This window comes from Lampris incognitus, chromosome 1, assembly GCF_029633865.1.
Source record: "Lampris incognitus isolate fLamInc1 chromosome 1, fLamInc1.hap2, whole genome shotgun sequence".
Taxonomy (NCBI): Eukaryota; Metazoa; Chordata; class Actinopteri; order Lampriformes; family Lampridae; genus Lampris; species Lampris incognitus.
In genome coordinates, this window is record NC_079211.1 from 33,376,186 (window position 1) to 33,400,798 (window position 24,613).

Consider the following 24,613-nt stretch of genomic DNA (forward strand, 5'->3'; position numbering starts at 1 on the left):
ACAGGACTCTGAATTCTCCCCCTCCCACAGTTGCTAGAATTAGAGGCGGGGTATGGTCTGCACAGGCACTGTCAGAGAAGTGGAGAACACTCCAATTATCATGGGGGAATATATCAAGCGCCCTCACACACACCCTTCAACCCAAAAACAAACTTACTCTGTATTGCTTGTGTTATTCATCAGCAAGTTAGGTAGCCTGCTTGTGTATCTAAGAAACAAACTGGCCGGGACAAAGAAAACTCCCAGAGCTTCCTTCACAAAGCTTCCCGTCTCTGCCAATGGAGGATTGGCCTACTGGACTGGAAAAGGCAAGAAGTAAGCCAAGCATGACTGTTCTCAGTTCAAAAGCCTGCACGTCGACACACCACACATGCATGTGCACTTCTGTACACACACACACACACACACAGATGCCAATCTGAAACTACTTAATGGGTATGAAGAATGGAATGGATACAATGTACAGCCACATTGCATTTCCAGTCTTTTCCAATGACAATGCATAATTACTCTACAACAACATCACTGGTATCCCTAATTGGCGCAGAGACTTGAAAAGAGGACATTCATAGACAGAGTCTTCAAGGGCAACGAGAAAAAACTGCTGGTTTTAAAGACAATTAACATTTCACTGAGACAAATAGTTTCTTTATGTGTCAGGAGATGAAAGCAGCTTGGCACCCAGCGCCCGGGTGGCTAAATGAGGCGTTGGGTGCAGATTAATAAGTGAGGAGAGACGAGAGATGGGGCCGTCTTACCTTTGGTCCGCGAGGAGAAGCAGAGGGAGAGCTGAGCAAAGAGGTCAGGATTTTCAAACTTCTCCTCTTTGACTTTGATCCAGAAGCAATTCTCTGACATTTCTTGAGGCACTATCTGCAATGACATGAGGATCCCATTATCGTCACAATCAGAAGCTGCCGCCCCCACCTCCTTGCCACTCAAAAAGTTCCTCTCACCGGCAATGTGTGTGTGTGTGTCCTTAGCATGCGAATGACAGAGAGTGACAGGAAAAGCCCAAAAGGAGCCAAGCATCTAGGGTTAAATGCACACTACCATCAGTTTCTAAATATAATGTATTTTAAAATTAATACGGCAGCATACACATCTTCCTTTGAGTTCATGCTTGGACAGCAAACTTTACCATAAGTATGACAGCACAAAATAATTAGATGAGAATGGACCCCGACTGCACCACACACATGAAAGTGCTTGCTGACTTTTCCCCTGGTGAACAAAAAAAAAAAAAATATATATATATATGCATATTTCAACTTGGCTACAAGAACCCAGCTTTCCTCTTTATGCTATCCTTCCTACCTAGATGTGACTAGATAGCACAGCCTCGGTGAAGCGAACTAGCTCCCACACACACTGAGATGATGGCATACACACACCCACAGGGGTGCACACACACACAAATACATAGAGGACAGAGAGAAAAAGTGAGAGAGAGAAAGAGAGAGAGAGAGAGAGAGAGAGAGAGAGAGAGAGAGAGAGAGAGAGAGAGAGAGAGAGAGAGAGAGAGAGAGAGAGAGAGAGAGAGAGAGAGAGAGAGAGAGAATATGTGGGGGAGAGAAAAACGCAAGAACACAAATTGAGAATGTGGCTGAGAGACACATACCCAAACCTATCTTAATGTTTTTTAGTACTGGCAATCGGCTACTAATGTGTGCAGCACTGATCTTGGCCCACGACATGTTGTGTTAAGTGCTGTGGTGACGGCACTTATTGTGACACTGCTGTGGCTCTCCATCAATGGTCTGGACAAGTAGCTATCATATAGCACCTCAGCCATTAACTCCCTCAAAACCATGGTGGCAAGAAATAGAGAGCGGTGCAGGGTTAACACTTGAGAGACAAAGAAATGGACTTGCAGCTGACGTTGGGCAGTGGCTCCAGAGGACATACAAGCAGTGGTGGGTGCAAGTGTGTATTGTGGATCACCATAGATAAAGGTGATTCAATAATGAGACTTTCAACAACAGTTAATGATTTTGTGTGTGGAGAGTGACTGCCTCTGTGCCATTTTCTCCTCTCCTAAAACCTGCTTAAAACACCAGAAAGTGGCCTGCTCCATGCCTGTGGGAGCCTGGTTCAGAGAATGTGCACTACTGAAATGGGCACTAGCAAAGGAACCAACAACATGTAGAGAGTATGCGTATCATAATGTATGCACAGAGATTTCAAAAATGTAAGAGCTAAAATCAGATTGAAGTTAGAAATATTGTAACGTGCATGGATAAGTAGACACATTGGCCGCTGGCTGACGGGGCTGACCTTTTAGTCAAGCGGTCAGAGATGTCGCCCACGGAGGGGGAGATATGGGTTCGCGTCCTGGCCACAGCAGTTCCTGTGGTTGCCCCCCGAATTCGCTGCATTGGTGTCAAAAGTGGGATGGTGGGACCGTAAGGCCATCGGAAGTGTATGCGCCCAGAGGCGTGAAGGAGCTGATATGCTTAAGCATGGGGGAGCGCTTCCTGAAGGAGGGGGGTAGTGTAACGTGCATGGATAAGTAGACATGTTGGCCGCTGGCTGACGGGTCCGACCCTTTAGTCGACTGGTTAAAATGCAGCAAATTCGGGGGGCAACTACAGGAACTGCCGCAGCCGGGACGCGAACCCATATCTCCCACTCTGCGGGAGACATCGCCAACCGCTCGACTAAAGGGTCAGACCCATCAGCCAGCGGGTCTACTTATCCATGCACATTACAATATGAAGAACATGTGAAGGAAAATTGGCATTAAGCATTAAGAATTATCATTTATTCATGGTGTATTTTGATTCTCTATGCCTGTTGGTCAAATCTGCTTTAGTGAAGGGTGCCGTGAACTCTCCAGAGAGGAGTAAGGAATTTCCCAGATGGGGAGGTGGAAAGTTGTTTTCTTTTCTTCCCATCTTCTGTTCAACTCTTACAGTGTCCTGTTATTATGGTACCAAGGAGCTGTCATGATATAAATCATATAGGGAGCTCTCAGAAACCGCTCTGAGTCTCTGTCAGTGTTTTGCTTGACTCACAGTGTCTTGTAACTCTATATGGCCCCTTAGTCGGAGATGACCAGATGTTTAACCAACATATGATATTAGGCATCCATCCATCCATTATTCAAGAAACGTATCCTAACTGGGATCACGGTGATGCTGGAGCCTATCCCAGCAGTCATTGGGCGGCAGGCAGGGAGACACCCTGGACAGGCCGCCACTCCATCACAGGGCTGACACACACACACACACACACACACACACACACACACACACACACACACACACACATTCACACCTAGGGACAATTTAGTGTGGCCAATTCCCCTGACCTACATGTCTTTGGACTATGGCAGGAAACCCACACAGACATGGGGAAAACATGTAAACTCCACACAGAGGACGACCTGGGATGACCCCCAAGGTTGGAAAACCCCGGGGTTCGAACCCTGAACCTTCTTGCTGTGAGGTAACCACGCTAACTACTGTGCCACTGTGCCGCCCCAATATCAGGCATAGGAAATGTATATTCATTAGTTGGTTGAATTTGACCAATGAGTAGACATTTCTTTGTCTAGAAAGAGGTATATAGATAAGGAAAAAGTTCTTTGTTCAGGGAGAATGAAGTAAGTTAACTCACTGCTTGTATTCTCCTATTGCATGCAATACATCTTATCTTTATCATCAACCATCAATGTCTTGTGTAATTATTTCTGAGTCTTGAGTGTTTGTAGGCAATTTCCACGACGACCATTACTGAAGGAATTAAATGTGGCTTAAACTTGCTCCCTGTTGCCTACATGCATTTCCAGCTCTGGAATCCATGATTAAAAAGAAATAAATATAACAATAAATCATATGTGAAAGTTAAACGAAATAAGTTTTTGAACGCAGAGTAAATAAAAGAAAAAAAGAGGAATATTTGACAGCTGATGATTGCTTATGGCATGAAACAGGCGTGTACTGTCTCATAAAGAATTTACTAGACTCACTGTATATATATACACTCACTGGCCACTTTATTAGGTACACCTTGCTAGTACCGGGTTGGACCCCCTTTTGCCTCCAGAACTGCCTTAATCCTTCGTGGCATAGATTCAACAAGGTACTGGAAACATTCCTCAGAGAGTTTGGTCCATATTGACATGATAGCATCACGCAGTTGCTGCAGATTTGTCGGCTGCACATCCATGATGCGAATCTCCCGGTCCACCACATCCCAAAGGTGCTCTATTGGATTGAGATCTGGTGACTGTGGAGGCCATTTGAGTACAGTGAACTCATTGTCATGTTCAAGAAACCAGTCTGAGATGATTCGAGCTTTATGACATGGCGCGTTATCCTGCTGGAAGTAGCCATCAGAAGATGGGAACACTGTGGTCATAAGGGGATGGACATGGTCAGCAACAATACTCAGGTAGGCTGTGGCGTTGACACGATGCTCAATTGGTACTAAGGGGCCCAAAGTGTGCCAAGAAAATATCCCCCACACCATTACACCACCACCACCAGCCTGAACCGTTGATACAAGGCAGGATGGATCCATGCTTTCATGTTGTTGACGCCAAATTCTGACCCTACCATCCGAATGTCGCAGCAGAAATCGAGACTCATCAGACCAGGCAACGTTTTTCCAATCTTCTATTGTCCAATTTTGGTGAGCCTGTGCGAATTGTAGCCTCAGTTTCCTGTTCTTAGCTGACAGGAGTGGCACCCGGTGTGGTCTTCTGCTGCTGTAGCCCATCTGCCTCAAGGTTCGACGTGTTGTGCGTTCAGAGATGCTCTTTTGCATACCTCGGTTGTAATGAGTGGTTATTTGAGTTACTGTTGCCTTTCTGTCAGCTCGAACCAGTCTGGCCATTCTCCTCTGACCTCTGGCATCAACAAGGCATTTTCGCCCACAGAACTGCCGCTCACTGGATATTTTCTCTTTTTCGGACCATTCTCTGTAAACCCTAGAGATGGTTGTGCGTGAAAATCCCAGTAGATCAGCAGTTTCTGAAATACTCAGACCAGCCCGTCTGGAACCAACAACCATGCCACGTTCAAAGTCACTTAAATCACCTTTCTTCCCCATTCTGATGCTCGGTTTGAACTGCAGCAGATCGTCTTGACCATGTCTACATGCCTAAATGCATTGAGTTGCTGCCATGTGATTGGCTGATTAGAAATTTGCGTTAACGAGCAGTTGGACGGGTGTGCCTAATAAAGTGGCCGGTGAGTGTATATACACACACACGCACGACACCAGCTCAGATAATAAAGCCCTGGTTAGACTGCAGATGCAAACCAAGGATGCAAAAAAACAAACACTTAAATAAAACAGTGGTTTATTTCCAATGAACCTATTTCTCCCTCTCTAATAATTCAACAATCAAATATCAATATCATCACATCATCAATAATGAAATTATAGATCTGGTACTTATCTGCAAAAATGTTCAAAGCAGTAGTAGTAGTAGTAGTAGTAGTAGTAGTACCTTGTAAGTAAATTACTTTTTTGTAATATATCTGAGGCGGGGGGACCTGCGTCCTGCTCGGTAAGCTAAATGCTCTCTCTCCCCAGTGTGAGTATAGCGTACATGAGACATGAGATATTCAATCTAATCTCAAGTGCGGAGATCCTCTGTCAGCACTGGAAGGTACAACAGCATGGCTCCAAATACTGTCCCATGACATTTGAAGCTGTGCCTCCTATCACCTCCCTGCTGCTAAGAAGACTGCACTGACATTTGACAAGGCTTCATATTAAGTACCTCTCTGATCCAACCTGAATGGCCAACCTGAGTCATCACACTTCAAGGTTCATGACTTTTATTAATTCATTGATCTATTTAGCAGTTATTTGTGGTAGACTAAAGGTTTGCATCCTTGCTTTCTCATGGAATTTATTTTGCATCCAAGACTCGTGGAATGGAATAATGAAACCTGTAGTTTAAGAGGCACTCACACTACACTTTCGTAATGCATTGGCTTCAATTCTAACATATGTGGAGAGCCGCAAAAGGCGTCCGCATCCATCTGAGAAGAATGTTCTTCTCTTGGCTCTGTACCAAGCTTGTTGAACTTTGACTGGCAAATTCGTATGATGTAATCGTGTTTGACCAATAGAGGTGATCAATGTCCCAGCGACCCCGATGCTGAAAAATCAAGCATTGCTGAATCCATCATTCTCCCGATTTCGCACCATCCAGTGTTTTATAATTTTAGTTTGGCAGATTACAAAATAAACTCTGAAAGAGAAGGTGCATGGCTTGCTGTATCACAGGAAACCAGAGCACATACTTTACATATCCTATTATTACATCAGGAATCAGGAAATGTATTTGTCATTTCATTTCATGCACCCGCATACATGAAATGAAACTAAATATCATTTCCCCCAGCCCACAGCAATGCAACACAAAGACAAAAACACATATCCAGACTGCAATTAAACATATATCCAAACTTCAAAAACTACAAACACTACAAAAACACACTATCCATCGTAACCACAAAAAAAAATCACTGTCCAAGAGAGCAAACGCCAGTCAGGGTGACTGTCGCAACTGCCGGTCTGCATGCGCTAGCAGTTAGCTTAGCCTGCCCCGCTTTCATGTCCTGTAAGAATTTCCTTGATGCTTCCTCTTCGGGCGCAGCTCCGGGAAGAGCCATGGTCCTTGGGTCCACCGGAAGCAGCAGACCAGGCTCACCCAGCCGATTCAATGCCAGCTCTCCCATTATAGCATTCTATTGTTGATATTCTAAGCATTAGCAAATATATAGTAGCTAGCTGGTTAGCTTTTAGACTCCCACCTAGGATGATTTCACATCTGGTCATGTCCATATTCGTAACAGTGAACAAAATTATTTCAGTGGCATGTGAACGCCCCTTTAGCCAGCCCCTTCAGCTGGGGACGTCTAATGTTGAAAACAGTCAGTGACCTCGAACCACCACACTGATAAGAGTGCTCAAGCACAAAGGAGGAGAGGAGGTATTGGTACGAACCAGACATCTCCCTCCTCTTGCTGGCATTGCTTTACAGCGATGTTCTGCGGGCACTACCCATGAGCATGCCCTCATTCTGCTCCGTGTGATGGTGGTGGCACCGGGTGAAGCAGTACGGTGGATGGAAATGGGGGCTAGCGGGACCTGGCTGTCACTGCACACTCAGGCTCCGACTGGGCAATCAATTATTTTTACTGTAAATGCCTTCTTTTCCCTTGCGAAAGCTTCCTAACAAGAGGAAAAATTACTTTACACCACCTCAGGGCTGCAGCAGCCAACATCAGCACTCAAAATGCTGTTGCATGGCTCAAAATTAAAAAAAAAACAAAAACAAATAAATGAATAATAAAAAACAGATCTATAACCTCTCCTCACTTTATCACTCTTGGCTGCTCTATACCATATTTTCTCCATGTTCACCTGCATGCTGCTCTTAAGAGACGGCAAGGTCCCTGGTGAATGATTTTAAAACGGCAAAAGGGCACATTCATTCTCGTGCCACTTCAACCTCTTTCTGTCACAGCTCTGACTTTCCCCATTTCCCTCTAAACCCCTTGTCTTCGCTCAGTGCATCTTTCTCTCGCAGCTTCTCTCTTGCTCTTCTTTTCTTTCTTTCTTTTCCTTTCACACAGTCTTATTGAGCCATCATACTTGCATTCTTTTCAGTGATGGCTAGATCAAAGTCCCACCTCTTCTTCCTTCCTTTCTCCTGTCAAATGTGTTCCCTTCATGTTAATGCTTGGTGAAATTACGGGGGGGGGGGGGGGTAAGAGAAAGAGGGGACGGACGGGGCTATGCAATAAGCAGGCCTTTTTTCTTTTTCTTTTTTTTTACGCCAAGTCATGGTGACTCCTGGCACCTCCGTACCTCCATCTGCTACGCACTGAGAAGACAGATGACTCATGTCCCAGTTAATCGACACAAGAGACACAGATTGCTTTTCCTCAGGTGGTTATGAATTTCATTTGCATCTCCAGTCTCTGGCGCCCGCGGAGGTGGTTAACACACACACACACACACACACACACACACACACACACACGCACGCACACACGTTTCTGTACTGGGGTAGAAATGAATGGACCAAAATACACTTCTGCATAAAAATGAGCCAGAATGCTGAGGGTTGTACAGCACTACACCCAAATGCATTCTTATATATGGAAGCATGCATGTGGCACAAACAAATGTAGGCCCGCATGGGTCATGAGCATCTGCATCTGTGTGTTGACATGTATACATCTATGCATGCACAAACAGGCACACACATACGCCACCCCAGGTGGTAATAAGGTACAAAACACCAATCAGTTGGTTCCCTTCGAAGTTCCACAAAGGGTTTCCAATTCCATACTGCTGAACAGTATGACATGTCATAATGTTAAACACTGTGGCATCCAACCACAGTGGAGATAAGGTGACAAAAGCATCAATGTGCACTGTGGTGATAGAATTTCACTTTTTAAAATCTAGTGTTCTCTCTTTTTTTTCTTTTCTTTTTTTTTTATTATTTGAGAATCACATGCTTGAATTTTACTGTGATGGCAAAAATAAGCAAAGTCCCCATTAGCTACATTGTAGTGGCCAACTTCTGTTGAATAATAATTACGGATTTTAAGATGTTCCCATTATGGTTTGTCAACTACAAATAATGTTTTACATCCAATGTGAAAAATGTGAATATTTGAATTAAATTTCATTAGATGTAATGCTTACTCTTTACATGATTTCAAAAAATCAGTCTGATATTTTTGATATTTTGGTAGCTGTTGTCAATAAAAAAAAAATACTAAAAAGCAAGGTCACACATTAAGCATATGCAAAGCCCTTCTAAAATTATGCCAAAAAATCCTGAGGCAATGGATAAATTAACAATAGTAAAATAAGGCCCACATGGAAGAGAATGCCCTATTGAAATTATATTCAAATGTGATGGAACATCACACAGCCCCGTCTTCATTCAATTATGCTAAGAGTGTGCAAATGCAAGGACACTTGAACAGTGAACATTTGTTTATTGCTGAATCTCTTGAAATGGGTGCTGAATGTGGAATAGTGTGGCCTCTGGCTGAGCGGCTGTTTGACTAGATTAAGTGTGGAATTGAATAGAAATCATTTTTGGTTTGGACCTTCAACTCTTTCTAAAAAGCATCTATTCACTACATGGGGTCTCTTCAACAAAAAAAAAAAGGAAAGGAAATCAAGCAGAATCATTTATAAATGTGTATGTATGTGGCTGTCAGAGAACACATCTCGTTACATAAAAATAAAATCCCAAAAATGTGTGTCGCACCCCATTATGCACCAGTACTCTCAATGAGAATCAGAATATCTAATTTAAGTGACGGTACAGTACCTTGGACCAGTTGACCCTCTTCATGACAATCTCAGGCTTGTAGGCTTTTTTGGGCTCCAGTCCATAAGGCAGCTTGATCACTGGCATGGCAGGAGGTGGAGGAGGCATGCCCACACCCCCGAAGAAAGGCGGGGGTGGTGGCGGTCCACATCCAGGTGGAGGTGGTGGAGGTGGGGGCCCTCCACCTGGGGGTGGGGGTGGCGGGGGTGGGGGTAAGCAAGCATGGCCTGGGAGAGGGGGAGGGGGCGGGGGGCCACCCCTAAACCCGCCCGGTGGAGGTGGTGGTGGAGGTGGGGGTGGAGGTGGGGCGCCCGCTGGCAGGGGCGGAGGAGGCGGAGGACCGGCTGAAGCTGGACCAGCTGCAATCTGTAAGCACAGAGTAGGACAGATGTCAGAGATGGCAGACGGTATCCATTAAGGCTACCCTCGACTGAATCTCCACCTCACTCCTGAGTGATACACTTCAGGAACGAATCAGCCAAAATATTAAAACCACTGACTTGTAAGTAAATAACCCGTTACAATGGCACCTGTCAAGGGTTGAGATATATTAGGCAGCAAGTGAACAGTCAGTTCTTGAAGTTGATGTGTTGGAAGCAGGAAAAATGGGCAAGCATAAGGATCTGAGCGACTTTAACAAGGGCCAAATTGTGATGGCTACACGACTGAGTCAGAGCATCTACAAAACGGCAGGTCTTGTGGGGTGTTCCCTGTATGCAGTGGTCAGCACCTACCAAAAGTGGTCCAAGGAAGACTTAGACTGCTTTTATTGTCATTGCCTTATATGCATGTCTCATACATACAAGGTAACAAAATGAAGTTTCACATGGACCACAATGCCACATAAAAACAAATAACATGCAATAAATTCTAAAAACAAAAAAATGCATTAAAAACAAAAATTATTTCACAGACCTAAATAACACAAGCACACCTGACATGAACGATGAGTGAGAAGGTCAAAAAGTCATTTTATGGAAGGAAGGTCTAATCATTCAGGCTGTTGAGGAACCTCACAGCCTGAGAAATGAAACTGTTGCATAGTCTGGTGGAGGCAGCACGGATGCTCCGATACCTCCTGATCGAGGGTAGGAGGGTGAAGTGGATGTGGGAAGGGTGGGTGGGGTCCTTCACAATGCCGAGAACCTTCCAGGTGCACCATGCGTCATAGATGGCCTGGATGGATGGGAGAGCCGTTCCTATGATCATTCCAGCTGTCTTCATTATCCGCTGCAGGGATTTGCAGTAGGAGGCCTTAGAGTTCCCATGCCAAACAGTGATACAGCTGGTCAGAATGATCTCTATGGTGCCTCTGTAGAATGTGATGAGGATGGGTGGGGGAATACTCGCTTTCTTCAGATGCCGCAGGAAATGAAGACGCTGCTGGGCCTTCTTGGAGAGCGCAGTGACATGTGAGGACCAGGAGAGGTCCTCTGTGATGTGAACTCCCACAGCAGGACAACCGGTGAACCGGCAACAGGGTCATGGGCACCCAAGGCTCATTGATCCACGTAGGGAGCATAAGCTAGCCATCTGGTCCGATCCCACAGAAGAGCTATGGCAGCCCAAATTGCTGAAAAAGTTAATGCTGGCTATGACAGACAGGTGGTGTAGCCGCAGACACATTAGAGTGCCCATGATGAGCCCTGTCCACCACTGAAAACGTCTACAATGGGCACATGAGTGTCAGAATTGGACCATGGAGCAATGGAAGAAGATGGCCTGGTCTGATGAATCACATTTTCTTTTACATCATGTGGATGGTCGTGTGTGTGGTTTACCTGGGGAAAAGGCAAGCCGGTAGAGGCAGTGTGATGTTCTGGGCAATGTTCTGCTGGGAAACATTGGGTCATGGCATTCATGTGGATGTTACTTTGACATGTACCACCAACCTAAACACTGTCGTAGACCAGGTACACCCCTTCATGGCAACGGTATTCCCTGATGGCACTGGCCTCTTTCAGCAGGATAATGCGCCCTGGCACAGTGCACTCATTGTTCAGGAATGGTTTGGGGAACACAACGAAGAGTTCAAGGTGTTGTCTTGGCCTCCAAATTCCCCAGATCGCAATCTGAGTGAGCTCTGTGGGATGTTCTGGAAAAACAAGTCTGATCCATGGAGGCTCCACTTCGCAACTTAGAGGACGTAGATCCGTTTGATCCTTCACTTGTACCTTCTTTACTTCTGTCTTCATTCCTTTGTGCCCCGCTCGCAACTCACATGACTTAAAGGATCTGCTGCTAATGTTTTGGTGCCGGGTACCAGAGAACATCCATGCCTAGGCGGGCCAGAGTGGTGGCACAAGGGGGACCTACACATTATTGGGCAAGTGGTTTTAATGTTTTGGCTCATTGGTGTATCTATATATATATATATATATATATATATATATACACACACACAAGTAGACAGTCAAATGGAGGGGTGGAGGGGGAAAGAGAGCGAGAGCGGATGGGATCTGCAACATGGGTAAATGGTAAAAGTGTGAAAGGGCTGAACTTGTGTTGCATGTGTCCATATCCGTTGTGCTGGGGACTATCAGTAATTGGGTATAGTGAGCTTCTCAAAACAGATTAGGGCTGGGCCACACCAAGAACCTGAGCAGTGTGTGTGTGCCCCAGAACCTCTTGCTTTTCATTTCGGCACCCATGTAAACAGGATAGAGCAGCCACACAGCCCACATGAGCAGTGCGGCTCAGGCGTAGCACTGAGCCATGCTGCATTGACACGTCATCTAGAGTTTTGTCGTTAAGCCAATTTTCGTTGCATGAGATGTGCAGTTCTCAGCAAAAATAGTCAGAGAAAATAATCTGTTGATAGTCATATTGACATCATACCAGCAACATTAAATGACTGACACCTTTCACGATAGTTTCAATGTCTAGATCTGTAGAACATGTCACAGACATCTCATCTCATCTCATCATCAGCCACTTCTCCAGGTATGGATTGCGGTGGCAGCAAGCTAAGTAGGGCACTTCAGACATCCCTCTCTTCAGCAACGCCCTCCAGCTCCTCCTGGGGCATCCCAAGGGGTTCCCAGGCCAGATTGGACATGTAGTCCCTCCAGTGAGTTCTGGGTCTACCCCAGGGTCTCCTCCCAGTTGGACGTGCCCGGAAAACCTCCAAAGGAAGACACCCAGGAGGCATCCTAATCAGATGCCCCAACCACCTCAACTGGCTCCTTTCGACGCAAAGGAGCAGCGGTTCTACTCTGAGCTCCCTCTGGACGTCCGGGCTCCTCACCCTATCTCTAAGGCTGAGCCCAGACACCCCACGGAGGAAACTCATTTAGGCCAATTGTATCCGCGATCTCACCCTTTCGGTGACTACCCAAAGCTCATGACCATAGGTGAGGGTTGGAACGGAGACTGAATGGTAAATTGAGAGCTTTGTCTTCCAGCTAAGCTCCCTCTTCAACACTGTTGACTACTAAACTTGTTCTGAATAAACACGACGTTTATCTCCAGTGAAACCGACTTTACTCACTCCATTTCTTCTCGATACCAAGCGACCAGCAACTTGCTCTCGGCATCAGCACCACCACAACTGCGCATGACAAGAGACTCCCGCCTAGAAGGGGCAATACACTGCACATGCATAACCTGACCAGAAGGGGAGCTGTCCTCCATTACATTAACTAAATAGGGATGCATAGAGATAACAACATGTTAACAATCTCATTCTCTTTTTTAAAGAAATAAACAGAAAACAAAAAAATGAAATTCACAGCGTGAATTATGGAACATACATTTCCAGAGAAATCAACATGTCATGGAAACATTTGAGAACAAAATCAATTGTCCATCCAACACCCTTTTAACCCACGTCCCATTGTCCTTCACAGAGTGCCTTTAAGAGCACAAGAGCCGATGCTCCTTTCTTTGTGAGACAGTCAGCGAGTTGAGTTTTCGTGTCTGACCAACGCACTTCCTTGATCTTCTTGCTTTGTATGAGTTCTTTAATGCTACTGATTTCCAGCCTAAGTCTTTTCTCTGTGACTTGCTTTGTAGACTTGAGAGCATCATACAGAGAGTGGTTATCAGTCACACAGAGCATGGAGGGAGCATTCAGTTCAGCATTGCCAGTAGTTAGTTCAGAAAATAGTGTGGCCAGAAACATTGCATTGTCTACTCCATCTGACATAGCAAGAGTTTCCCCTGCGAGTGTACTGCGGACCACACGTCTGATTTTCTTAGAGTGCCAGCTGAGTGGGGAAAACTTCCCTCTTTCTCCCATAAGTGTTATCAAAGTACCTCCCTGTGTACCTCCATCAGGGAGGTTCCCAAACGAAGCATCACTGAATACTATCAAGTTCAAAGCATCAGTGTTTCCCAGATGTTGGAATCTGAGTGTTACCTTTTCAGATTTAAGCTTACGGATAACCTTATTAGCCTCATGAATAGATTGTACTGTTGCCCCTTTTATATTAGAAGCCAAACAACACGAGTCAAACATAACATCAGGTCTTGTTTGTTTAGCAACCCATAGGATTTGTCCTATTTTTGACCGTAGCTGCTCTCTTTCAGTGTCATTAAGGGGCTCACTTCTCTGTGTGGCCCGACCTGCGAATGGGTATAGGCTGCAGATTGTCAATGTAACTTTGTTGGTGTACCTGTACCTCACCGTTTACCGTTACAAAATCCATTCCTACATAAGAAAACTTTTCATGCTCCTCACGACCAACCTTAAACACAGATTTCAGTTGCGGGATTACGTTTGATGAAAAGTTTGATGTGCCTGCGCAGAGAAAATCATCTACATGACATGCAAGCACCCCAGTGACCTTACATTGCTCATCCAACCAATAAAGTATTGCTGGATCCACCTGAGACACTCTACCACCAGTAGTCTGCATGATTTCCTTCACTTTGTTGTACCAATATAGTGATGCGTCTGCAAGTCCATAAACACATTTCTTAAGTTTCCATACAACATGTTCACAGCCTGCTTCTGTAGGGGGGCGGATATAAATATCCCTGGATAGCTCCATACCCTGTAAAAATGCCGATTTGATGTCCATAGAATGCACTTCCCACTGGTTTTGACATATCACTGATAACATAAGTCTAAGTGAATCAGTAGCACATGTAGGGGAATCCTTTTGTAGCTCTTGAATATTTATCTCTTCAAAACCTCTGGCAACCAGTCGTGCTTTAGGCACAATACCCTTAGGTGTTTCTTTAAGACTACAAACCCATCTAGTAGAGATACATTTCTGACCTGCATCTTTAACTACCTCGAAGACATTATTATTGTGCCAGTTCTTTATTTCTTCCTGTTTAGCTGCATCAAATGAGATGTCTTCCGTTATAAGTACATCAGCTTCTCTGTCTGTTTCTATGTGGAGATTATCAACTTCTGAGATATCAATTGATACATTTTGCCCATCACTTCCATTATTCTCTAGATGTTGCATGTTATACCATGTTTTATATTTCCCTGTAGCTTTGCCTGCTCTCCCCAAGACTCTTGCTCTAAGTAGAGTATTGTCACCTCTGTTCATATATGTTACAGTCTGTCCTGTTTTTAAACTCATACCTGCAGAGGGGACAGGATTATCATGTGCATTAGGCTTATGGGTCATTTCAATTTGTGCAACATTACTTTCAGGTAACTCATTCTCTCTATTTTGTTCACTGGCTAAATCATCAGCTACATTGTTCTTCGTTAACCCTTGTGTTCACCTTGGAAAGTCTAGAGTTATGTACTCGCACTAAGAGTCCACCATGCCTTACAAAAACAACAGCTCCATCCTGACCAATAACAATTCCTGGTCCTTTCCACTCATTACATTCAGCTCGTTTGTAATACACCTTGTCACCCATGTCATATTTTTCATCTGTAGCTCTGAGCTGTTTACATAGTGCTCGTCTTATCCTTTCTGAGCACTCTGCTTCAGTGAATGCTTTTCTAGCAGCATGTAGGGCCGAAATGTGCTCTCCTACTCTAGCACTCATAGTAGTACCCTCTAGTGCGGGTGGTTTATCAACCAGTACAGAAGGAAGGTTAGGATTCAAACCATACACAAGTTGACGTGGACTGTAGCCGTGCACATTATGCATACTGTTCTTAGCCATAAGAGCCCAGTCCAGGGCCGTTTCCCAGTCACAGCCACTTTCTCGCCTGACCTTCAGAATGATGTCGGTGAGGGTCTGATTATGCCTCTCCAGTAGTCCGTTGCTCCAGGGACTGTATCCCGCTGTTGTTTTCGTCTCAATGTTAAAGTTCTCAGCCATATCACGGAACTCTGCATTATTGAATTCTCCTCCGTTATCGCTGTAGAGCCTCTGGGCTGTGGATTCCTATCCATGTATGAAGAAATAACTTGACGATCTCTGAGGACTTCTTGGTTTTTACAATGCTTGGTTTTTACAATGCTTCCTGCGCTGAACCTTGTGAATTGATCAATGATGTGGAGGTACCATACCTCTGGTTCCAACTCATGCAAATCTACTGCCACCGTTTCATTAAACGTTGAAGCAAGAGGCAAGCCCACAGCAGGCTTTGGCTTCGTCTTGCTGTATCTCTGGCAAATGTCACAGTCCTGTACTATGTGCTGCAAAATCGTGTCACACTCTGTGTCTTTATTTCCAGAGCTATGGATGAGCCGCTGTAGCCTCTCGGTGGAGGCGTGACCGAACTGTTTATGCAATTTCAGAAGAACTTTGTGTTTCTCATTTGCGGTCATATTTTCTGTGACTGTGAGGACCTCATCTTCATTCAGGCTGTTCTCTGGAGCCGTCAGTGCTTCAGTTTCTATTTGACATTTTGTCTGTCCTATTTTTGCAGGCAGTTTCAGTATTTTGGAGGAATGTACTATATTCCCATCTCCAAAGCGAAATGGTCTGCTGCTTGGAATTTCACTTTGCGCTATCTGGTTCACTTGGCTTTGACTGAGGTCTGCGACAAAATTTTCCAACCACTTTTCTCCGCATACTGTGCGGGTACATGCAGTATCAATGATAGCTGTCCCTAACGACTCAGTCAGAAAGATCTCTGATGCTGATTCAGACAGCGAGGCTTTGGTAAACAATGTGTCCTCTACTTTTGCTGGCTCTTCAGTTAGCTTTACTTGCTCGCTATTCTTGTGGGGACAGTCCTTGGCCCAATGGAACGTGCTCTGACATACAGCACATTTTGATCGCCTACCGAACCTATCCAGTGGGTTAGTACCTTGTAACGGTGGCTTTTGTTGTCTAACCTGTGTTGTCTGTGACTCTTGTCCAGCTTGCTGCACAACGTTACTTGTTCGTTTAAATCTTCCCCGCGAGCGCTGCTCTGTGTAGAACACTTCATCTTTTACTTGTATGCCATTAGTCGCGTCGACTTGTATTTTCCCTCCAAAAATCCTCTTGAGCGCGGACTTCATTGCCGCAAACGTTAGATCCGTACATGCTGTCAGTGCCATTTGCCTATTTTTCTCGTCTAGACAAGCCGTATCCAAAAGTTTAAAAGCTAATACGGCATCGGGAAGAGTCATACCATACCTTTTCATTCTATTGTATCGCTGCTCAAAGTCAATCACATAGTCCGCCATGGACACAGAACTGTCCTTCTTGATACAGTCAAAATACGAATAAGCATCGTAAGCGCGGTCACTCTCTTCTTTGAGAAACATTCCATCTAGTTTTGCAATTAAAACGTCCATACCCCCATCTGTATTCAAGTCTGCAGCGGGTATTTCCATGGCGATATCCCTTGCCCTTCCTTCAAGCCCCAGGACGACAGCAAGGGCCTGTTTCTTCTTATCCAGCTCAGTAACGAGCTTCCACATAGCAACTTCATTTTTCCAACTCTCGTACGGTCGGGACTCATCGAACTTCGGTGGAACTTTGTAGCTAGCAGAAGCCATTTTCTGCTAACCATCCTCTGCTACCAATGTTGACTACTAAACTTGTTCTGAATAAACACGACGTTTATCTCCAGTGAAACCGACTTTATTCACTCCATTTCTTCTCGATACCAAGCGACCAGCAACTTGGTCTCGGCATCAGCACCACCACAACTGCGCATGACAAGAGACTCCCGCCTAGAAGGGGCAATACACTGCACATGCATAACCTGACCAGAAGGGGAGCTGTCCTCCATTACATTAACTAAATAGGGATGCATAGAGATAACATGTTAACAAACACAACAGCCCGATACAAATATGTCAGACATATTCTACATTTTTTTTTACAATTGAGCACTAGGGGTGTACTGACACCACTTTTTTCAGACCAAGTACAAGTACTTACATTTGGATACCTGCTGAAATTGAGTACTGATATGAGTACTTAATATATTTATCATTCTAACATTGACTTTGAAAACATGTTTTATTTTCATCAGATGTCCCCCACTTTCTTACTGTAACAAATTAAATATACAACAGGATGCTGTTGCTGACATTTTAACATTTAACTTGGTGTTTTCTTGAAAGAATGTGGCACTGACTGTGTCTGTGTTAGGAGGCACCAGCTGTATTTTCTGTGATTTCTGCATGCATATTGAGTTTTGCCAAGTGATAATGGAGTTGGTTATGCAGGGTTCGGAAGCATAGGCTATATTAACTGGTACTGAATTACCTAGGTCAATTTAACTACAGGAACATGGATACACATTGATTTGATTGATTTATTTAATGTGCAATGAAAAAAAAAACCCACAAGGTTGCACTGCTGTGTTACATTGCCTCTGGTACAATGAGGTATCTATTCAGTGTGGAAAGATAAGGCTAGCAGTAGCAGAGCCACAGCAGCAATGCTCTCTGTGTGGACACCACATGCGTGCGAACCACAGAAGTTCAGGTAAAGGGTGTGGACCAGGCCTTACATCTCACATGAGCTTAACTCCTGAGGTCAACCACACACACTGGAGAATAACATTGAGTGGGGGGCTCATATATCCTGGTGGCTGTAAAACAAAAGTACCACCACACGGCTCTTTAGAAGGACATTAAATCCCTGGGAAGTGGAGGAAAAATACGCTATTATTTTCTTTCTTCACAACCTGGGGCAGTATGAGCCACTGTGCTAGTACTTTCACCAAAATCAAAATCAATAATAGGCGAGCATAAATTCCTGGTGTCGATTAACATGAACACAGACTCTGCTCTCAACAGAGTGAGTATATTAGTACGGCCACCTGAATCGCTGTGGTTGATGAGCATACTAATAGAAGATTAATTCTTTTATCAACAAAATCTGCTGCATGTACGGAGTTGGGGAACGATAGTGTAGGCCACATGCAACCTATGGCATGCATGCCCAGGGTGGCACGACAGGCCTTAACAATGCCACTCAGAGCAATTCAAAATTTTTTATATATTTATCATAAAAAACATTTTTACTATGGAATATAACCTAATGGTGAACTAAACAAACAATAAGATTTAAAATAATTAGTCTCAAAATGCACCATTGTTGTTGACAGCAAGAGAGCACACACAAGTGATGCGGTTTATCATAACCCCCCTCCCTCTGATCTGCCCACGAGTGCAGCATTACAGCGGTAGTGAAAACATAGCATAGCTAGCTAGCTTTCTTTTTTGCTTTATGTCAAGAACAACTGACGATGGCAGAAGCAATATTGCCTAATATTAGCCTCTTTCAGCTGTCTTGGACGAACAAATTCGCATTTATTTCTCGAAAGGTCGGAGGTGTGTGCACTCTCGGCAGTGAAAATGTTGTGTGTCAAACTTCAAGTGTAAAACATCATTTTGAATTGTGGCACGAGAAAAACTTCAGCGGCTGATAAAGGTGGATCAATCCAGAGGGCACGGCCCAATATGGGAAGCAAAGCAGCGTATTTAAGACCCCATATGCCGCCAAAAACCAAGCTACAGAGGGCAGCTATAGAGTCATACAGTGCACTACTCAACACAGGAAGCCATTCTCCGATGAAGAGTATATGAAGGAGGTTTTCCTCAGCTGTTCGCAGGTCACAAACAAAGAAACGATCATTAACAGAACCGAAGAAATGCCCGTTTCTGAGAGAACTGTAGAGAAGTGCATTACGGTCGAAAGATGTGTTGATATTCTTGACGAGAGTGTGGATGTAAACGGCATTCTACGTCTAGCAGTGGTTACCAGATATTGTGTCCAACAAAAGTCACACTAAATCAGTCAGACTGAATTAATTTTCTTTTGTACCCTTGTTATTTTCATACATTTATACAAATAATACATTTGTGTGTGTGTGTGTGTGTGTGTGTGTGTGTGTGTGTGTGTGTGCGTGCGTGCGTGCGTGCGTGCGTGCGTGCGTGCATGCGTGTGTGGCATGAGGAATCTAGATGGGGAAACAAGCAGCAACAGTAAATAAATAGATAGATAAATGCTCATTATGAAAATGAACTGCCACTCGGGTCTGTGACATCCAAAAGGTTGCCAACCCCTGGTGTAAGCCTTTTGTCCTTTGGTGTTCTTGCTTACATCCGTGCTGATGTGAAAGTGAACGCTGAGCCAAACCATTGAGGAGAAACCTGTAGATGGCTGTTTTTAGTTTTAGATAAGAAATGTTGCCCACCAATCAAGTTTTCGTCACGGGTCCTTGCAATGACAGGCTATTAGACAGTAGAAAGAAGTGAAATTAAACCCATTACTGATAAGACAGAACCTTGCTTTGTCTTGACATGTCTGCCCTATCCCCCCCCCCCCACACACACACACAGGAATGTATAATCATTGATATCGGGCAATGTAAAATGAAAATGTTTAGAGACTAAATGCATGCAAATACAACAATTAGCCAACAAGACATAGATAAGGGTTGACCTTTGGATGTGATTAGAAACTGACTTTTTCTTCAAACACTTGCCAATTTATGTTTCAATAAATAAATAAATAAACTGAACAAATTAAAGTGTCTTAATTCCAAAAACAATTCGCCTCCACACGCCCCCCCTTGCTTGTGCTTGATTGTGTGCATAATATGTAATGGGTCTCAGTGTTTAAAGACATTACATAGGGTTTCATTACACAATGCCATCAGCGGATAGTTTATTAGGGAGAAAATTAAAAAGGTGTGGTGAAAGGCGCTTCTCAGAGAGGCTGCCCAGAGCTCCTCAACGAGAACCTGCATCCAACGATTATATGTCTGTCAATCTCCAGCCCGTCGCGGCCCGTTTTCTCTTTTAAGATTAATTCGACGGAATGGAAGTATATTAGCTGCTAAATTAGAGTGCTGTTATTCCCACACTAAGGGGTCCTTTGAGTCATTTGCCCCCCCCCCCCCTCAACAACTCCTCCACTTGCCTCTGCAGTACTACAGTACTGAATGTTAATAAACCCAGAGTGCCACAAGGCCCTTAGGATCCATTACCTGCCACTGCAACCGTTGTCCTCCGCAGGTGCAACATGTTACCCTCAGTCTACCCAACAAGCACTATAAGACAGACTTACTTTTATTTTTGATCTTTTACTGGTGTGTCTCAGTTCTTTTTTATGATTGGCACTGTACATGCTTGAATAACAGTGCTACTTTTGCTTGGCTATGGGTTCTCAACACTTGAGTTTGTAGGTTAGACGTAAGTGTAGTAGGGCGACGGTCTACTACCATTTTTTTTTTATAATTAAACTCATGCTGAGTGGCACAGGAGAACAGACTACCGTATTTCCCAGACTATAAATCACTGTTTTTTTACTCATCTGGTTGGACCTGTGGCTTATATTCCTTCCAAAGCAACTAATACAATGTAATTTTGTCGGACGAATACGCTGCATTTCAACTAAGGCCACTAGATAGCGTTTCATCTCCCACCCCCACCCCCGCTGCTCCACCCCCTCTGCCAATCCGGGGAGGGCTGCAGACTAGCACATATCTCCTTCAATACGTGTGGAGTCGCCAGCTGCTTCTTTTCACCTGACAGTGAGGAGTTTCACCAGAGGGATGTAGCGCATGGGAGGATCACGCTATTCCCCCAAGTTCCCCCTCCCCCCCGAACAGGCGCCCTGACCGACCAGAGGAGGCATTAATGCACTGACCAGGACATATACCCATGTCCATCTTCCCACCCGCAGACACGGCCAATTGTGTTTGTAGGGCCGCTTGACCAAGCCGGAGGAAACACGGGGATTCGAACCAAAGATCCCTGTGTTGGTAGGCAACGGAATAGACCGCTACGCCACCCGGACGCCCCAGCACCGTTTAATCTTGCATCTCAATTGAAAATACTGTACCACTATATACTATGTGACTTATACACCAAAGCAATTTATGCTTTTTTTCTCACAACAATGCATTTTTTGCTTTGTAGGGATGGACATCGTTAAGATTTTAATGGTACTACTACTCTTACCAATACTGCTTATCAATCTGGTACTTTAATAACAGTACTCTTATTGGTTCTTTTTATTACTTTTTTAAGAGAAAAACAAAACAAATTAAGAGGAGAATTAACATTGCTTTATTTTCTCATGTCTGGACAGAGCGTTACTTTTAATCATTAATCCATGTTTGTATTAACTCCATGGGGGCTCTACGCTGCTAGCATACATAACATACCTGAGGTGGGTGGGGCAATTACAGATGAACTACGAGCTAGGCAGTCAAAAACTGTGCATTTCTCCACCTGCATTTGATGCACTTTCACGAGTGTTTGAAATACTTCTTTTGTTTCCACCCTTACATCCAAAAGACTTGTTGCACTTGTGGCAATGAGCATTGCCAGCATCGATTCCAGCGAAGTAACCAGACCTTTGACCGTTTGGTTTTCTTTGCCATTGTCACTAAGAGCAGGCTCTGTGTGTGTGTGTGTGTGTGTGTGTGTGTGTGTGTGTGTGTGTGTGCGCGCGTCAGAGAGAGAGGCAGGGAGCTGGCCCCGCCCCTCTGGCTCGCACATACAACAGGCTCAGAGAGAGATTTCTCTGCATCATAGTCGAACGTCTTAACCTCCTTGCAAATTAGAAATGGAGTTGGTGAGATAAAAGCTACAAGATAACAAGATAACGTTTATGTAGCCTAAATAAATATGCAATTTATTTTCTTAATTTCTCAAATACCAATAGCAGAACTGTTAACATCGGAGCTTATTAATACTACGATAATTTAGCACCGGTGTCCGTTTAATACCAGATTTCAGTACCCATCCCTATTGCTGAGTGCAATTTATACTCCAGTGCAACTTGTAGTCCGGGAAATACGCTAATATGAAATCTAACCCATCGAATCAGGGATTCGTAATCTTCTGGATGCAACCAGGAGGTCAAACTGGCAGGTAATTAACTCAGAGTTATACGTTTAAAACCCTTGCCTCGATCTCATCTCTGCTAGAGGAATTCAATCAGTAAGTGTTTACGTACAAGTGAAAATTGCACTAAACAAGCAGGGAATGTCTCTACTAGAACACCACAGGAGACACTTTACCATTGCTTCCAATTATTACATTGTTCAGCATGATGCAATAAACCTCTTCAATACACGGTATAGTTTTGACTCCGTAATGCGGTTCTCCCAGATTGCACAAACAACCAATCAAATTGTGCATGCTTAACTACTGGCTCAAAGACCTAAAACAACTGGTGTTTACAATATTGTCAGTTTTGATTATCACGTATAGGGAAAATGATCAGTTTATGAATTGTACTCTTTTGGAAATCAATATTTCAGTTGTAAAGAACGAGGGTAGTGACTGAAACTCAAAAGATAGCATAAGGATAACATGGAGGGGGCGCACATGCAGAGAGGACACCCACCTTGGCTTCAGATTCCCTGATGAGTTTCTGAGCCTCTTTGAGCTTGTCTTTCTCACTAGTTAACTGGACAGATACACACATACACATACACACACACACACAAACACCCCATGGATACACACGAGTCACAAGAACAGAAAAAAAGCAACAGAGAGGCACACATGGAGGTGAGTTAGAGATAAAGAGGAGGAAAACTAGTACATTGTTATCAGTGCAGACACACTAACACCAAACAAAGGAGAAAAAAGTGGGACAGGAGAAAGGAAAAGAGGATGTCCCTAACACAGTAAATAATGATGGGAGCGCAGCATCATATCCATATGTTTAGAAGAACTTATGCACTACGGAAAAGGCATATATTATACAGTATATTTACACCTTTAATGAGACGTTATCTTGGTCCTGAAAAGAACATCAGCGTGCCGCGATGAAGGCATAAGACACAATATTACCCAACAGCTGGCACACCAACAAAATCTTTCCTTGTGATATGTTCTTTTATGTCACAGCAAAACACACTTCAGCCTAACACTCTCAGATGTACTATATAAGCACTGATTTTGTGCTGTGGTCTTTGTTTCGGAAATGTGCCCACTTTGCTTTGATATTTCACTCGGAATGACCTTGCCAAGGGAGAGAAGCTGGAAACATATGCTGCAGCTGAGCTGAAACATAATATTTCCAGTCGTTCCTACAGAAAACGTCTTACCCCGGACTGTAGAGAATTAAATATTTAACATGTATAATGGAAAAGAAGATGGAAACTCCAATGGTCGGGCAACTTAAAAAGAACTTCCATTTTGTAAGAATTTCAGAAAGTGGTCGTAAAGTGCAATATTCAAGGCGGAGAACTTTTAGGCATAGACAACTTTTATTTTACCCTCTGTCCTTAGAAATGAAAAGTTAAAGGCTATGAAATATTCCTTTTTTTCCAACCCCAAACCCAAGGGAATTTTTAGTGGGTATGCCCTTCCTTCTGAATGTTCAATTTTATGGGCTGAAGAGAGTTATTAGCTGGAGAACTACTAATTTAAGCATGCAAATAGAGCTGGTTTGAGTAACAGCATATGTAATGGTACAAGGTTGGCTCAAGAAATGCTATGGCTGTATCTCATGGCCACAGCAGAGGAAAGGGGTCTTATCTAAGTTCTGCTCCATCATTATGGGCTGAGTCCAATGTGGTAATGAGAAGGGGCAGCAGGTATACCTGGGGTACGATAGGCAGAGAGAACAAGAGTGGCCTGCTATACTGCCAACTCCTCTCGGGGCCAAGCTAGGCCAGCTACATGACCGTCAGGTTGTTAAAACCGATTAATGGGGTGGCACAGAGTGCTCCAATGCACCACTGTGGTGCTACATTATTCATTGCATCCATAGCAGACTCCATGCATGCCTCCTCATTTTTACGTTGAAGAGGTGAGTTAGCAAAGGTTTTGGGGTGGATAGATAATTTCACTGTTTTGTGGATGTTTACAGGCAGAACTTTCGATCAGATCGAAGGGATAATCAAACAGACACATCAAACAGGCTGCTTGTTATAATGCCAAAGTTGCCTCAGACTGACTGTCGTTAAATTTGTTGTTTCGGAGACAAGGTGAAGAGCAG

General features: G+C 44.1%; 1 protein-coding gene across 5 annotated transcripts in view; it reads right to left on the bottom strand.

Moving 5' to 3' along the window:
* The window catches only part of diaph2 (diaphanous-related formin 2), a 621,385-nt gene that overhangs the window by 403,363 nt on the left and 193,409 nt on the right, over positions 1-24,613 (bottom strand). For all 5 annotated transcript variants that reach the window (XM_056275993.1, XM_056275983.1, XM_056276006.1 and 2 more), the window contains 2 exons: positions 9,329-9,694; positions 759-873 (listed from right to left, as the gene is read on the bottom strand). In XM_056275993.1, coding sequence (XP_056131968.1) covers positions 759-873; positions 9,329-9,694 — 481 coding nt within the window. The remainder of the gene's footprint in view (positions 1-758; positions 874-9,328; positions 9,695-24,613) is intronic.